The sequence below is a fragment of the Pristiophorus japonicus genome, chromosome 3 (genome assembly GCF_044704955.1).
Source record: "Pristiophorus japonicus isolate sPriJap1 chromosome 3, sPriJap1.hap1, whole genome shotgun sequence".
Classification (NCBI taxonomy): domain Eukaryota; kingdom Metazoa; phylum Chordata; class Chondrichthyes; family Pristiophoridae; genus Pristiophorus; species Pristiophorus japonicus.
In genome coordinates, this window is record NC_091979.1 from 307,793,394 (window position 1) to 307,810,354 (window position 16,961).

A 16,961-nucleotide genomic window follows, 5' to 3' on the forward strand; every position below is an offset into this window, starting at 1 on the left:
GAGGACGAGACTGACATAAGAAGGCAGAAACTCTGAACAAATATTTTGTATCAGTCTTTACGGTAGAGGACAGTAACAACATTCCGATGTTGTTACAGTGGATAGTCAAGGGGCTATGGGGTGGGGGGGGGAAACTAAACACAATCACAATCACTAAGGTGGTGGTACTCAGTAAGATAATGGGACTAAAGGTAGATAAATCCCCTGCACCTGATGGTTTGCATCCTAGGGTCTTAAGGGAAGTAGCGGCAGGGATTGTGGATGCATTGGTTGTAATTTACCAAAATTCCCTGGATTCTGGGGAGGTCCCAGCAAATTGGAAAACTGCAAATGTAACGTCCCTATTTAAAAAAGGAGGCAGACAAAAAGCAGGAAAATATAGACCAGTGAGCCTAACATCTGTGGTTGGGAAAATGTTGGAGTCCATTATTAAAGAAGCAGTAGCAGGACATTTGGAAAAGCAAAATTCGGTCAGGCAGAGTCAGCAGAGATTTATGAAGGGGAAGTCATGTTTGACAAATTTGCTGGAGTTCTTTTGAGGATGTAATGAACAGGGTGGATAATGGGGAACCAGTGGATGTGGTGTATTTGGACTTCCAGAAGGCATTTGACAAGGTGCCACATAAAAGGTTACTGCACAAGATAAAAGTTCGCGGGGTTCGGCGAATATATTAGCATGGCTAGAGGATTGGTTAACTAACAGAGAACAGAGAGTCGGGATAAATGGTTCATTTTCTGGTTGGCAACCAGTAATTAGTGGGGTGTCGCAGGGATCAGTGCTGGGACCCCAACTATTTACAATCTATATTAATGACTTGGAAGAAGGGACTAAGTGTGATGTAGCCAAGTTTGCTGACGATACAAAGATGGAAGGAAAAGCAATGTGTGAGGAGGACACAAAAAATCTGCAAAAGGACATAGACAGGCTAAGTGAGTGGGCAAAAATTTGGCAGATGGAGTATAATGTTAGAAAGTGTGAGGTCATGCACTTTGGCAGAAAAAAAATCAAAGAGCAAGTTATTATTTAAATGAAGAAAGATTGCAAAGTGCGGCCGTACAGCGGGACCTGAGGGTACTTGTGCATGAAACACAAAAGGATAATATGCAGGTACAGCAAGTGATCAGGAAGGCCAATGGTATCTTGGCCTTTATTGCAAAGGGGATGGAGTATAAAAGCAGGGAAGTCTTGCTACAGCTATATAATTTATTGGTGAGGCCACACCTGGAATACTGCGTGCAGTTTTGGTTTCCATATTTACGAAAGGATATACTTGCTTTGGAGGCAGTTCAGAGAAGGTTCACTAGGTTGATTCCGGGGATGAGGGGGTTGACATGAGGAAAGGTTGAGTAGGTTGGGCCTCTACTCATTGGAATTCAGGTGATCTTATCGAAACATATAAGATTATGAGGGGGCTTGACAAGGTGGATGCAGAGAGGATGATTCCACTGATGGGGGAAGACTAGAACTAGAGGGCATGACCTTAGAATAAGGGGCTGCCCATTTAAAACTGAGATGAGGAGAAATTTCTTCTCTCAGAGGGTTGTAAATCTGTGGAATTTGCTGCCTCAGAGCTGTGGAAGCTGGGACATTGAATAAATTTAAAACAGAAATAGACAGTTTCTGAAACAATAAGGGGTTATGGGGAGCGGGCAGGGAAGTGGAGCTGAGTCCATGATCAGATCAGTCATGATCTTATTGAATGGCGGAGCAGGCTCGAGGTGCTGTATGGCCTACTCCTGCTCCTATTTCTTATGTTCTTATGTAGGTGAGATCCTCGCCGGTAGTCATTTTTGAGTGCACATGGCCCAAGACTTTACAACCATTCATTCATGGGCAGTGTGTAGCTGAATTTCCAATTTTTGCTACTGGATAAATGAGGCTGTCAGTTGGCAGTGCGGGTTCATGAAATTGTCTCCTTTGTGTTCATTTACAAATGAACTGTTCAGAAATGTCTCCTTTATTAAAAAAAATTGATTTGTTCCTGCGCTATAATAAATCACCAAAAGATATTATCTGTGTTATTAACGTTAATATTCTACAAAAAAAAGTTTACTATTTTAAAAGTGGCATAAAAGTTGTACTTTTGACTTTTGACCTTCGCACTTTCTGGTCCATTGAAAGTATGTACATTTTTGATCGATAGTGATGTATTAAATTTGTTAATGCCATTACTTTCGCTCACTTGAAACGTCCTAATGGCGCCACTTATACCCAGGGAGCTTCCTGCTTGTTTCCTTGGATAGGATTGCCTGCTTCTTGATGTATCATTACCATTACGTCCTAGTGACATTGGGTCCAAAATTGCCCAGGTGTTGCTCCGTTTCTTTTGGAGCAACTTGATTTTTCTGGAGTATCTTAAAAATCCCCATTTTGCACATTCAATTTGCGCCAGTGTGAGTGAGTTAGTTAGGATTTTTTTTTTAGCTAAGTTTAGTTTTTTCAAAAGGGGGCGTTACTAGCCACCTACACCAGTTTTGGCCATTTAACCCACTTTGGACAGCTAATAATTGCTCCAAACTAACTTAGGCCAACGTATGTGGCACTTGTAACTACACAAAAAACCCTTGCGGAAAGTTAAGAAATCAGCGCAGGAAGATACATTCTAAAGCACCAAGACTTACAAAGCACTAAACAAAGCACAAAAATAAGCAATCAATAACAAATAAAAAATAGAAGTCCTACCTTCATCTGACCACTCGGCCAGGGATAGGGTCGGCAACCGGTCCCTTTCACAGGCTGCAGGACGACGTTTTCAGCGCCGGGACGCTGGCACCGCCTCCAACCCACTGGCCACGCTACGCCACCAACAAGGAGAGGCCGGACAGCAGCCAAAGTCGGGAGGAAGATTTTTGCCACGCTTGGAGGCGGACAAAAGCGGTGCACCTCGGGTAAGTGCGCCAAAAATTGACAGGGACCAATTTTAAGCCCAAAGGAACAGAAGTAGGCCCTTCAACTCCTTCGAGCCATTCTGTTAAATCACGGCTGATCTGTATCTCAACTCTGCCTTTGATCCTTATTCCTTGATACCTAACAGAAAGCTTTCGATTTCAGTGTTGAAAATTTAAATTAGCCCAGCATTCAGCCTTTTGGGGGAGAGAATTCCAAATTTCCACTGCCCTTTGTGCGATAAAGTGCTTCCTGATTTCACTCCTAAATGGCCTGGCTCTAATTTTAGTTGTTCTGGATTACCCCAGCAGAGGACATAGTTTCTCTGTATCTATCCTATCAAATCTCTTTATCATTCTAAACAGCTGGATCAGATCACCCCTCAATCTTCTATACTCAAGGGAATGCAAACCAAGTTTATGCAGCCTGGCCTCATAATTTATCCCTTTAACCCTGGTGTCATTCAGGTGAATCTGCGCTGTACCCCCTCCAAGGCCAATATATCCCCCCTGGAGCACGGTGCCCGGAACTAAAAGCAATACCCCAGATGGATGGTTTGACTAAGTCTCTTCACAATTGAAGCATCACTTTCTCACTTTGGTATTCCAGCCCACTTAAGATAAAGGCCAGCATTCCATTAGCCTTTTTGATTACTTTTTGTAGCCATGCACGAGCTTTTAGTGATTTGTGTACCTGGACAACTAACTCCCTTTGCATCTCCACAGCTCCGAGTCTCTTGCTATTAAGAAAGTATTCCGATTTGTCTTTGGCTGATATAGAATGCATTTAGCAGGGTGAGTGAGATACTGGCTTTAATACTCAGGGAGTGTACAGTTCTGTGACTGTAGCACTTTGTGGACCATCTTAGTGATCAATATTCCATGGCCATCTTAAAAAGATATCTGCATGTCAATAATTGGAGCATATACCTTTTTTACTAACGTAGTACATTGAGTTTAGTTGGTTATATTCAGAGATTCAGAACATACTATCAAAGTAGTAAGTGATGCGACTGACGTCTTTAATCTTGTAACGTGTTGTATTCAATATTTCCTTTTGGCGATTTGGCATAAACTATTTTTTTCTCCTATGTACGAGTATAGTTTGGTGGTTTGTTTTTAAAGATATTTGCATAGGTTGTGGAGTACAGATCGTTAACTTCCTGAAGGGTTGTTGCAGCACAGCTTAGGCAATGCTTTGGTAATGTAAATCAATAACCTTGTAAGAACCACAAGTTCTGTTGACATTATGCCAGTGAGACATTGTTCTGATAAATTGTACTTGACTGATGGACTGCATGTTCTCTAGGTTTTAAGCAAAATTTGAAGGGTGCACAGTGGGATATGATGGAAAACCTGAGTATTTCATGCGTTTAGTTTCAATGGGCTTATTACCCATTGTGTTGCACCAACAGGTGGTGCAGTTGACTTGTGAAATCCCAAGTTTGCCACCGTCCCACTTGGAGCAGTATCAGCTGTTTAAGTTACCAGGTCAGGCCCTTTAATGTTGATAGTATAAATGGCTTTAAGAGAAAAAGGATTAAAGTTATAATGAGAAGATGGGTAGATGGGGCTTAGAGCGTTAAATTATGAGGACAGGTTGCATAAACTTGGCTTATAACTTGGCTGCTCGTGTCCTAATTTGCACCAAGTCCCGCTCACCCTTATCACCCCTGTGCTCGTTGACCTATATTGTCTCCCGGTTAAGCAACGCCTCGATTTCAAAATTAATATCCTTGTCTTCAAATCCCTCTATGGCTCCGCCGCTCTCTATCCTTGTAATTTCCTCCAACTCCACAACTAATTCTGCCCTCTTGATCAGCTCTGATTATAATCGTTCAATCTTTGGTGGCCATGACTTCTGTTGCCTAGGTCCTAAGCTCTGGAATTCCTTGCCTAAACCTCTCCGCCTCTATACCTCTCTTTCCTCCTTTAAGACGCTCCTTAAAGCCTACCGCTTTGACCAAGCTTTTGGTCACCTGCCCTAATTTCTCCTTAATGTGACTCGGTATCAAATTTTTTGTCTTATAATATTCCTGTGAAGCGCCTTGGGATGTTGTACTACATTAAAGGTGCTATATAAATACAAGTTGTTGTTGCTGTATTCCTTTGAGTATAGATGATTTGAGAGGTGATCTGATTGAGATGGTTAAAATGTTAAAAGGATTCGATAGGGTAGCTCGAGAGAAATTATATCCTCTGGTGGGGGAATCAAGAACAAGGAAACGTAATCTCAAAATTAGAACCAGGCTATTTAGGAGTGAAATCAGGAAGCACTTTTTCTGCACAAAGGGTCGTAAAAATATGGAATTCACTTCCCCAAAAAGCTGTTGATGCTGAGATCGATAGATTTTTGTTAGGTCAGGGTACCAAGGGATATGGAGCTAAGACGGGTAAATAGAGGTGAGGTGCTCGAGGGGCTGAATGGCCTGCTCCTGTTCCTATCTTCTTATGGAGTTGCTATATGAAAAAGTTGGGCCTAATGTCTTTCCTGTTCTTATCCCTTCAGATTTAATCTGTGTAAGAAAATATCCCTTTCCCTACTTTAAAAAGTAGACATGTAAAGAAATCTTGAGTCCAACCATCAAGTGAGCACTTCTTTGTACCAGTTGAAAAGAAAGACTTGCATTTATATAGCGCCTTTCACGATCACTGGACGTCCCAATGCGCTTTACAGCCAGTGAAGTATTTTAGAAGTGTAGTCACTGTTGTAATGTAGGAAATGCAGCAGCCAATTAACCATAAGCAAGCTCCTACAAAGAGCAATGTAATAATGACCAGATAATCTGTTTTTGTTATGTTGATTGAGGGATAAATATTGGCCAGGACATTGGAGATAACTCCCCTGCTCTTCTTCGAAATAGTGTCTTGGAATCTTTTACCTCCACTTGAGAGAGCAGATGGGGCCTCTGCTTAATGTCTCATTCGAAAGATGGCACCTCCGACAGTGCAACACTCCCTCAGTACTGCACTGCAGTGTGTGCCTAGATTTTTTTGTGCTCAAGTCCCTGGGGTGGGACTTGAACCCACAACCTGCTGACTCGGAAGCAAGATTCTACCTTCTGAGTTACAGCTGACAATCTTTAAATTCATGTTTATTGCATGACCTGTAAGTCTGCTATAATTTATGGTTGGTAGCTAGTTTGAAGGATCAAATGGCTGTTCTAAATAACAACGATAGTAAATGCTGGTCTATGCAGCCTTGATGGTTTTTCATTTAATAAATGTTTGCTCACTTTCATTCTAAACATTTGACAAACAGCTGATCAGGGCTACTCAAAGGCTTCAGTCTCTCTTTCATGGATTGGAAATTGCATCTCTTTGAAAGGGCTGAGTCACTCTGATAATTTGCTGCGGCTGTCTCATTTATAATGAAAGGAGGTTTTGTAGCACAACAAATCTGAAAGTGGCAAGTGAGACAAAGCCCTAATCAATATCAATGTTGGTTACGCGGAGCTTGATGTATTTGCTACTGGCAACAGTAAGTGATGGATTGTTTGGAGCTCTAGTATATAAACACATACAAATTTTGAAATGTCTTGCAATGAGCTGCTGCAGCTGTACAAAAGTTCTATTCCAGCTGCCTTAAGTAGTTTACAGGGTGCAGGAGGAGGGTAATAAAGAAAAAAGGGTAAAACAAGATGGGCCGAACCAGCATTCATCAGAAGCAGTCTTTAAATGAGAAGGGATGCCTAGAGTGAATATTTACAGTGCAAAATACTACCCCCACCCAACTTTGTTGTGTTTAAAAAAAAAATGGGACATCTCCTGACTCACTGTCAGGAGTGATCCTCAACTGAGTTGTGTATTGATAACATTGTTAAGTTTCACCATTCCAGGCCTCGGAAGAAATGGAAGTGGCTGCACTGATTTTTTTGCAGTTAGGTACCCTCTAGATTCACCCCAGGCCATTCCAAAGGTCAAGGTCCCATTGCAAAAGCCCCATTTGATGAATGGCTCAGACTGCAATGGTCATGTCTCCTGAAGTTGAAAAGACACTACTGAAATGAGGAGAGCTTCTAACTGGTATCAAATCTCAATACTTAAAAAAAAATAAGAGATTGAGAAATACCTTGCACAAAAAAATACTTCCCAGCCTTCCTTGCTCCTTTAAGCAACAAAACAGAAGTAACACTTTTTTATGGGCTAATATTTTAATAGTTAAATAAATATTTTCAAGATATGTATTTGGGGCAAAGCCAGTGATCGCAAACTAGGAAAAGAACTGCTCTGTACAGTAGCCCTGTTGAATATTCACTGATATTTACTTTGTAAGATTTGCTAGTCCAATACAAATCAGAAAACATATTTTTTTGCATTCCTCCACTTCTAAATATTAGAATAATCAAAACTCTTTATTGTGAGAAATAGTGATTGAGTGATTTTTTAGCATTGGGAGTTCTAATGTTTTTTTTCTAATGAAAGGAGGAATGAGCCTTAATTATAATTAAAGAAATATATTTATAAATCGCCCATGTTTTTGACAAGGGGGTGAGGGGAAAATGGTGGAATGAAGAATGATGTAAGGAAATACTGACTGATATCACAACTCAAGGATAATCATGTGCTTTTTAAAATTATAATCACCAAGAATACAATCCCAAAAAACTGTAATCCTGGGATTTTAAGTGATATTGGATTCAAATCGGTCCCTTTCAGCTAAATCAATTGGTATCCCATTTCCATGAAGTGGGATGTAAAGGGCATTCCTCTTACATGGCAGCCTTACCTAATGAGACTGCTGAGAACTAACGTTGCTCATGAACCTTAGCCATTGCCTACGCTACAATTTACTATACCATCATTAGTGGGCAAGACGATTTGTCTGAACTGTGCATTATCCTGCATATTATGAAGGGATATGCACGTACCTGCTGCTGACTGTTGGCCCTTTGTTTCTGCATGTTATGCTTCAAAGCTACCGTTGATACTAGCCTAGAAGCAGGCATTCTGCGTAGAATCTCCATTTTAGAAACTCAAGACGACAGTCAACACAAACATCTGCTTTCAGGCTGTCTTAACCAGCACTTTTTTCTCAGCGCGAGAGGAACAGAAATCTGAGATGGTATAAGGATTGTAGCTCTTCACAATGTTAAGAATTATATCGTGGTATATACAAATCCACTTTCCTTTTAAGGATGTAGTTGCCAGTTTAAGGTGTTTTAACTTTCTAAGGAGGAGTTTTTTTCCTGTTCTTGCTCATTTTCCCGCCTCTTTTTCAGACTCAGTGGGGTATGTACCCGTTCCTTGCCCACAAGTAATTTGCCATTGCTCGTGAGTCAGCCTTGACGGTGGGGCTATTTGATAACCAGGTCACCAGGGGCATCACGACTGAGCTAACCTTGCCCTCACCCAACGTCCACTCTGTCCCCTTGGAACCCTGGCAATTCACCCTGTTCCTAACTTGGGCACTGAGGCCAATTACAATGTCCCTATTGCTGCTCTGGCTGGGATCAGCTAACTCAGACTGGTGATTGAACCTGGCTCCAGCTGCTTGCTGGCTCATGGAACTATTGCAGGAGCTTTGAGGATATGTTTAAGCTATTACTGGAATTGGGTTCAAAAATGTGTGTTAATTACTCAGTGATAGCTATAAGATTGTAACTGGCTCATTTCAGTCTTAAGTTCTGTATCATAATATAAATTTAGTATTTATTTTTCCAGTAAAATGGTCTCAGTTTTACTGCTCACCCCACTTTTAAATTGCTAGAATGCAAAAGGATGCCGATTAATTGATAATGGTTTGAATTGTTGAAATTAAATACACAATTCCAGGCAACTAATAAATCAATTTCTCGCAGATAGCTAAATGTTTTGCAATAAATTCTCAAGCAGCCTTTATGTTTGCACAGTGTGGCATTATCAGTGACCACTGTAAAATTCTGCTGTACATTGTACACCATCTATATTAAAAATTGGATGCAAAACCTCGATTCATGTTGCACATGAAAAATTACAGTCCTCATGGCCTTTGGAATAATCAGCCCACAAAATCAATAGTTTCCCTGGGAGTACCTTGGTCTAATAGATAACCTTTCGACAGCCACGATGAGCAATTGTGATGCCAAGGTTTGAACATTTACAGGTCATTGTGAGCTGATGATCTCGTGACGAATGGATGATAATTTTTAAGTGCCGCTTCAAAGTAGAGGCATATGTATTTACAGATTTAATGTAACAGTCCAGATACGTGGGCACTTGAGATTGAAGTTTTCGAGCATTGCTGTTCAATTAAAAAATTGGAATTGAAGTAATATTCGGAATCCAGCATTGGAGTTTGTTTTCCACTGGTGATATGCTGGTGTAGAATAGTGACAGATTTTGACTTTCAATTAAAGTGCACAGTATATACACAATTTCGCCAAGCGTGGTGTGGCCGCAGTACGTGGTGGGTGTCAAAGCTGATCCTCGCTCCAGCTCGCACTGTATGAACAATCTTCTGTTGATGAGGCTTGTTAAGCCCGCCCTGCGAGGTTCCCAGCCAATTAAATGGAAGCTGGTCTGATGACGTCATCTGATGATGCATGGCTGCACCCAGGCTCTCCCATGACTCCCTCCATATGCTTATGGAGGGAGTCACAGCATGCAGGGAGATTCTCTTCCCTTCCAATGGGCAGAAGAGACCTCCCCAGGAGACCAAAGCAGCCTGTTTGCAGATTGCACAGGAGGGCACAAGCAGGGATGTCATCAGGAGGACCTGGCTGCAGTGGAGCAAACCTTCCAATGATCTCAGTAAATCACGAAACGTTACTGCAAAGCCACACTCAATCTCATCCTCGTGTGCCACTCATCACATCCCCATCACTGCCTTCCCTACCCTACTCCTGCACATCATTACTCACATCAATTTACTTTGCATCTCCACCCATCCCTCTCTATCTACATTATCATTTCCCCATCTCACAAGCCACCCCACACTCGCCCTCATGCTTGTTCAATCATTCAAACTAACAACACACAAGGGTAGACACTTGGGTGCTTTAGCGAATGTTCATGTAAAGTTTCTGTTACTGTGTTGTTAAGCATTGAAATCTTTATTTTCACTACTTTGCCTTCTTGGACAGATTTGTGTGCACCTTTGAAAGTGTCTTAGTGAGTTCCAGTGAATGGCAAGACATAACACCCCAACCCCCCCACAATGGTGATGAGTATGAAAAGAATGGCTTGGACTAAGGGATGCTTTATGGCGTGGTGCCAACCTGGCATATCATGTGACAGCCAGGGTGTACAATATTAAGTGAAGCAAATCTAGACATGGTGAGGCCATCGCTGGTGTCCTGGGCAGCAATGTGTATGGGTGATGATGTCCTGAGTCCAGTGCAGCATCAGTTGATTGCGGAGAAGGTTGGTGTGGATGTTGGTGCTGCTGGTGTGCCCGGTGATGCTGGTGTTGCGACTGATAGTGTTGCGAATCTGAGGACCAAGGTGAGATTTTTTTCAAGGGCACCGATGCTGATGGAATAACTGACAGGTGAGGTTGAGATGACAGAAGCGATCTGTCAATGGTGAGAGAGGTTGTTCCAATGTGATGACACTGGATAGAGAGTTTGCTCCAAACACTTGCTAGCTGCATAAAGGTCAGGCTGTCTTCTAAATGGAGTAAGCAACTGCTTGTAATCTTGGAAAGTGAAGACCTATGAAATGCACGGTTCCATAGACCATTTGCAGCTGTCAGGTTAGTGAATCATTCAATGCTGACACAACACCCGACCTACTTATCTGACGCGATAACCGCGCTACGGGAAACTCGTTACAAACCTGGTAAAATTGTAAATACATGGTAAAATCCTGCTTTACTACCTTTTAACTATTTAAATTGGCTGATCCGCTGCTTGGTATTCGGGTTGTGAACTGCAACCAGACCCGATACTTTGGAAACTGACAAGGAGGCGGGTTCAGAGCGGGATCCCATCCCGCTGTCTATCTCGGCCATTTTGACAGTGGGCTCGCCTCCAAACCTGCACTCGCAGGGCTGGTAAGATTCCGGCCAATATGTTTCTGCAGATCCTAGCCAAAGGAATTCTAAAACAATGCTGTGCAGTCTTGGTTTCAGTCTGTTTTCTTAGAACCTTTTCTATTTTCCATAGTTAAAAGCACCTTTTTACCAACCAATGTACTTTAAAGGGATAAAAGTGAAGTTTTATATGTGCTGAGACTCAATAGTTTTACAATGTTTAACTGGAAGAATTAATCTGCAGCTGTTTATTTTTCTTGCTGGTTTTCTCCTCATCCCAACCCCCCTGGAAGGCTGGTACGTAGTATTATGGATGCCAGTTGCCCTCTGGTACCTTGCTCAGGTAGTAATTGTTCCTGCATGAGCCTTGATGGAGTTGGCAGGCTATTCAACTCTGGAGGGCACCACAGTCAAGCCCAATCCTGGTCACACCCATTGTCCCCACATGAGTCTTTTGGGAAAATCAATCAGGAACAGGGACCCTGGCCAGTTTCCCTCTCCCCAACCCAGGGTTCTGAGGCCAATTCTAGCACCCCTACCGAAGCTGAATTTTAGGATTGGGGGGGGGCACCTACAAGGACTTAACTCTATGCAGGCCGGGGATCCAACTTGGGTCAGTTTGGCCTGTACAGCTCAGTGGCTCGATTATAAATGAGCTGAGCTGATAAGTTTAGAAAAAATAATTTAAAAGGAGCAGAGACTTAGAACTGTGTGAAAGGCTTTCATTTTTACTCCTATTTTTTTAGATATATATATCATTTTTAATGAGGTTTAACTACTTTATATATAAAAACAATTCAATTCAGGGCAGTTAAACTTACAATTGTGAAATTTAGAATGTGTGCCGCTCGTAAAGCAACAGCTATTCAGTTAGAAAGTGAACTAAAGCTTACTGCAAGATGTCTGGGTAAAGTATGAAAGGATGTAGGTAATATTTTGACAGTTAGTCTGCTTCATCCTTCTCTAGGTTGCATCTTCCCATGGATAAAGGCAGTAAAGAAAAGTATTGTATTTATGGGTAAAATGCATTTCAGACCAATAAATGCCAGGTATGTTAAGATTACCATGTATCCACTTACAAGTAATGCTAATCCAAAATGTCACATTACACATGGACACGAGAAGATGCATCACTTGGCATGTATAGTTCCTGTTTAGCAATGAATGTTGTCTAAGGTTTAGTCTGTGCTAACACAAAAGGCTTCAAATGTGTTTGACCTCTACACCTATCTCACAGCTATACCACCCTTTATGTAATGCCTTTCACACAAAATAAGATTCACGATTTTGCTCTGGCTATATTTCTAGACTTCTTAAAAAAAAAACCCTCTTACAGACTTTTATATATCTTGTAAATTGTGCTGTTTTATTTGTATAACGCTATGGGTTAAAATATACATTAAGGTATGTCTTACAGAATTATAATGATTTCTGTTTTCTTCATTACTAAGGCTGTCAATGTAGTGTGAAATTACTGAATACTTATAAAATGCATTTTTTGACTTGCATTTTTTAGAAAAATCTTTACAGATCTGTGTTTGCAAACATTTTAAACGAATTGTACAGTAATAAAAAGTCAACTGTATGAAATGTTTAGATCATTTTTTAGCAATCTTTTAAAGTCATTTTCTAAAATTATTTTACTGACTGATCTCTTCATAACTTTGTCAAAACCACCTATTGAGTCTCATGTATTGCAATAATCTGTACTTTTTTTTAATGATTGATAAAGCTGCTGGTGCATTCCAATGATTACTTAAAAAAAAAAGTCTTATACCATAATCAAACAAACAAACTTTAGAAAAAATGAACCATTGTGGATCCTCCTTTTAAGAAGTACAGCAAGCTTGCAACTCAAAAGATCTGTTCACGCAAGAAATTAGTGTGAAATTCATTCATGCAAATTAGGTTCTTCCCAGAAATAGACTGACGGGGAGCGGTACTATGGATTTCTGTGCCGCACAATATAGGCATAAACCTTTCAGAATTGGTAAATTATCAAGCATGGTCAGTTAGCAAGACGTCGACACCCATGGTTGTAATCTTTGGAAGGTGTTCTTGCATCTTGATTTTTTCAATGGGAATTCCGGGTGGGGTCCTTGTTGCCAAGAATTACTAAATGATTTTGTCTGAGAGCACCCTGACTATCAGTAATGATGGTAGGGATTTGTGTGCACACAAAACATTGCCTTTAAATTCACAAATCACTTCAGGCAGCGGAAATTTTTACAGTGTAAAGCTTTGATAGATAAAGCATTTATATCGATAATAATTCCAACAAATTTATAAAGCATAAATTTTGCCAACTCAACTTCGAAAGAAATGTGTTACCAAATTTACTTGTTGCTATTTTCTATTATGGTCGATAAGAAAAGTCTCCCTTTGAGATTTGGAACCTGTGACCATTGAGTTACACATGGCTCTCTGCAGTGATTTATTGTTTTATGCTGCTCCGTCCACATCCATCTTCTAATACAATTCACTTCAGCCTGTCTTTGGTTCTGCTGACTTTCGTGAACCACGTTTTTGCGCATGAAAGAAAAGATCATTTTGAAATACTGGCTTGCTTACCTCCCAAGTGGCATGGTACGTTTGAAGTTGATGGAATATGTAACCAGCACTGCAATAATTAGCAGCAGGAATCTGTAGATTTTAAAGGGACTTAGTGTGCAGCTGAAAGGTGCATTGGCTTCCTGAAAAAGTGTTTGCAAATATACAAAAAGAAAGAACTTGCATCTTCATGACCTCAGGGTGTCTCTAAGTGCTTCACAGCCCATGTGTAGTTACTATTGTAATGTGGGAACGCATCAGCCAAAAAGCGCACAGCAAGATCCAATAAGCAACAATGAAATACATAACCAGATGATCTGTTTTAGTGATGTTGGTTAAGGGATAAATATTGGCCAAGACACCAGCAGAACTCCCCTGTTCCTCTTAGAAGAGCGCCTTGGGACCTTTTACGTCCACCTGAAAGCCTTGATTTAATATCTCATCCGAAAGACAGTGCAGCACTCCCTCAGTACTGTACTGAAGTGTTAGATGAGTTTATGTGCAGAAGTCCTGGAGTGAGACTTGTATTTAAAATACAGCTGATTTGGAGGTTAGTAGACTATCTGCTTTATACCAGTTAGCCTATTAACAAACAACAATACCTTGCATTTATATAGTGCCTTTAAGGTAGTAAAACGACCCAAGGCGCTTCACAGGAGCGTTATCAGATCGAATTTGACACCAAACCACATAAGGAGATGATCAAAAGCTTGGTCAAAGAGGTAGGAGCATCTTAAAGGAGGAAAGAGAGGCGAAGAGGTTTAGGGAGGGAATTCCAGAGCTTTTGGCCTTGGCAGCTGAAGGTACAGCCACCAATGGTGGAGCGATTAAAATCGGGGATGCTCAAGACGCTAGAATTGGAGGAGTGCAGATATCTCGGAGGGTGGTAGGGCCGGAGGAGATTACAGAGGTTGGGTGGGGCGAGGCCATGGAGGAGGGATTTGAAACTAATGATAAGAATTTTAAAATCGAGGCGTTGCTTAACCGGGAGCCAATGCAGGTCAGCGAGCACATTAAAGTGGAGTCTTAATAACTAAATAAGAAATACAGAAGATGTGAGGATCTATTAACTGTTCAATATTTTTGAAATTTATTGTAAAATAGATAATTTAGGCAAAAATAGTTACTGATGTGGGTAGCTGGAAATAATTACTGTAGCTGCCAAGTTCCACAAATAATATGCGATGGCTTTGAAGATCAGGTCAAATGATCTATTGACATTTTAGCAGCCATTGATCAGTGGCTCAGTTACATTGCATAGGACTGAAGTTATAAACGATGCATGGTTTTCAATACCCTAATTTGAGTCTGTTTCTTAGCCTTATGAAGGCTTAAAGACTATAATACCATCGTTTACCACGGGTTTACATGTAGTTCAGTACGATTTGTCATGCCAATTTACTTTTGTAATTGTACTGGCATTGCCTGTGTACTACTGCGGTAGTGTTTAGTATGGTACTTTGTTTGGATGTCAGTGTCCACCTGAGATATTTTTAATATGGATCTAACAATCGCAGATTTACAGGAGCAGAAGATGGATTCCTCTGCTTCTGGGACAGTGGTACAACCCGTTGCTGTTTAAAACTTGTTTTTTTTTTGGTCTGAATATCTTAGCGACTTACTCGCTCCCCACCATTTCCAATTTATTTTTTTCCCTGCTGTCCCAATTTCTCCCCTACCCTGATCACAAACCCAAAAAAACAACTCTTTTAGTGCCCCTATCACCTATCTACTTTCTGACCGTTTCTTTCATTCTTCTAGCGTCCTATCCCCAAATTTCTTAGGTTCTCCCCCACCGCCCCCTTGTTCCTCATGCCATCTCCCTTTGATAACTTACACTTCAGTACCCTTCTTTGCAGGATTATTTGCAAGTGACAGGATGTCGTCTGGAGCTGTGATTGAGGTTCAGTGGAAGTGATTTTGAAGAAATCGAGCAGAGCAGCTATTTTCATTACACTGAGAGGTGTTTCCCAGGGAAGGGCCGCTGGTTTATATCTTATCCAGTGTGTATCATCAGAATGGCCCTCAAAAGCATTTTTAGTTGCGTGTGGCCATAGTAATGTGCCAAAGCAATGGATGATTCTGATTGGATTATGCTGCGTAACTGTGCATCTGATTGAATAATAAAGTAAAGTTCCAATTGTACAGATACCTCATCCAAATTCACCCATTTCATACTGAAGGATTCGTAAATCGATCTCTTCTCCACCCCTCATTCCTCCTCTCCCATCTTTTTGTGGCCATTTGAACATTGAGATATTTTCTGCAGAAACATTCTGCCTATTCCATTTAACTTTTAATTGCTTTTTATTTAGCTCTGTTCAACAAATATTAGCAGCGAGTAGATCTTTAACATGAAATGAATACTTGATCCTAATAAAAAATTTTCCACCCAGGTCTACCAGTTCTCATCTGATAGCTACGTGGCGTATGACCAGCGCTATGGAAGAGGATTAACAAAGGAAACTTTGAAAGATGGTGAGATCCTAATCTTAAATTCTTAGAAGATTATGCTTCACTCTGAGATTCTGTCATGTAATCAGAGACTATAATGGAGGCCATATTTAACTATGTTGCTATTGCCTCTCCCCATTACTGAAAAGTAGTAGGTAGTGGAAGTCGGCTGCACTGAAGAGCAATTAAACCAACATTGGAATCGATATGTACATAAAAATGGCGAAAGTAGGTCTATTGGTTGGTTATTTTCCCTAATGTCGGATACAAGGAGGAGGTCTGGAGTTTTTAATCCGTGTTCATTGCTGGATCCCCAACAGAAGTGCCGTTGATTATTTCCCCCCAAATTGTCAGGAAATGCCATCGTCATCAAGAAAAAGCAAGCCTGGGCTTTATGACGAATACATACCTCACAGCATGAATGTGGAAGTGCTTTTTCAGTCTTTACACCTCCCCTCAGCCCCTTCCTCTCCCCACTCCCCCGCCGGCAAGATGGTGGTTCATGCTCGCATAATAGTTCCACGGGGTCGACAGTCCAACAGGACCTCACACAATTGGCCATTTTCATGTGTAAACCTAGCCTAGATTGTTGGCACCTCGAGTCTTGTCACCGAGAGCATGCAGAAAGCAAGCGCAAGCAGCGGAAGGAGCGTGTGGCAAACCAGACTCCCCAACCACCCTTTTCTTCAACCTGTCCCACCTGTGACAGAGACTGTAATTCCCGTATTGGACTGTTTGGTCAACTAAGAACTCACTTTTATAGTGGAAGCAAGTCTTCCTGGATTTCGAGGGACTGCCTATGATGATGATGATGGAGGACATATTAGCTGAACCCAATCTTTCCCTCATGCAACATCAGCAGACTTCTTGTAGGGGGTCACTGCAAATAATTGGGCATAGGCTGATTTATTGAACCTCCTCTTCCCCATGCCAGGGGACAGTTACTGCAGTACATTATAAATATCTATGAGGAATTGAACACAATGTGTTGTACTTGCTGAGAGGCAGACTAGCCATTGAAAATGTACATGTTTCTCCAAGTTCATTTTGCCTGTTCTGCTGGATTCTATTTTACTGATTGCCTTGAAGAGAATCCTGATATTTTGTGCTGTCTTAC

General features: G+C 41.2%; 1 protein-coding gene across 1 annotated transcript in view; it reads left to right on the plus strand.

The window, feature by feature from the left end:
- The window catches only part of ipmkb (inositol polyphosphate multikinase b), a 136,388-nt gene that overhangs the window by 74,446 nt on the left and 44,981 nt on the right, over nt 1-16,961 (plus strand). Inside the window, exon 5 of the mRNA XM_070874075.1 lies at nt 15,787-15,868. Coding sequence (XP_070730176.1) covers nt 15,787-15,868 — 82 coding nt within the window. The remainder of the gene's footprint in view (nt 1-15,786; nt 15,869-16,961) is intronic.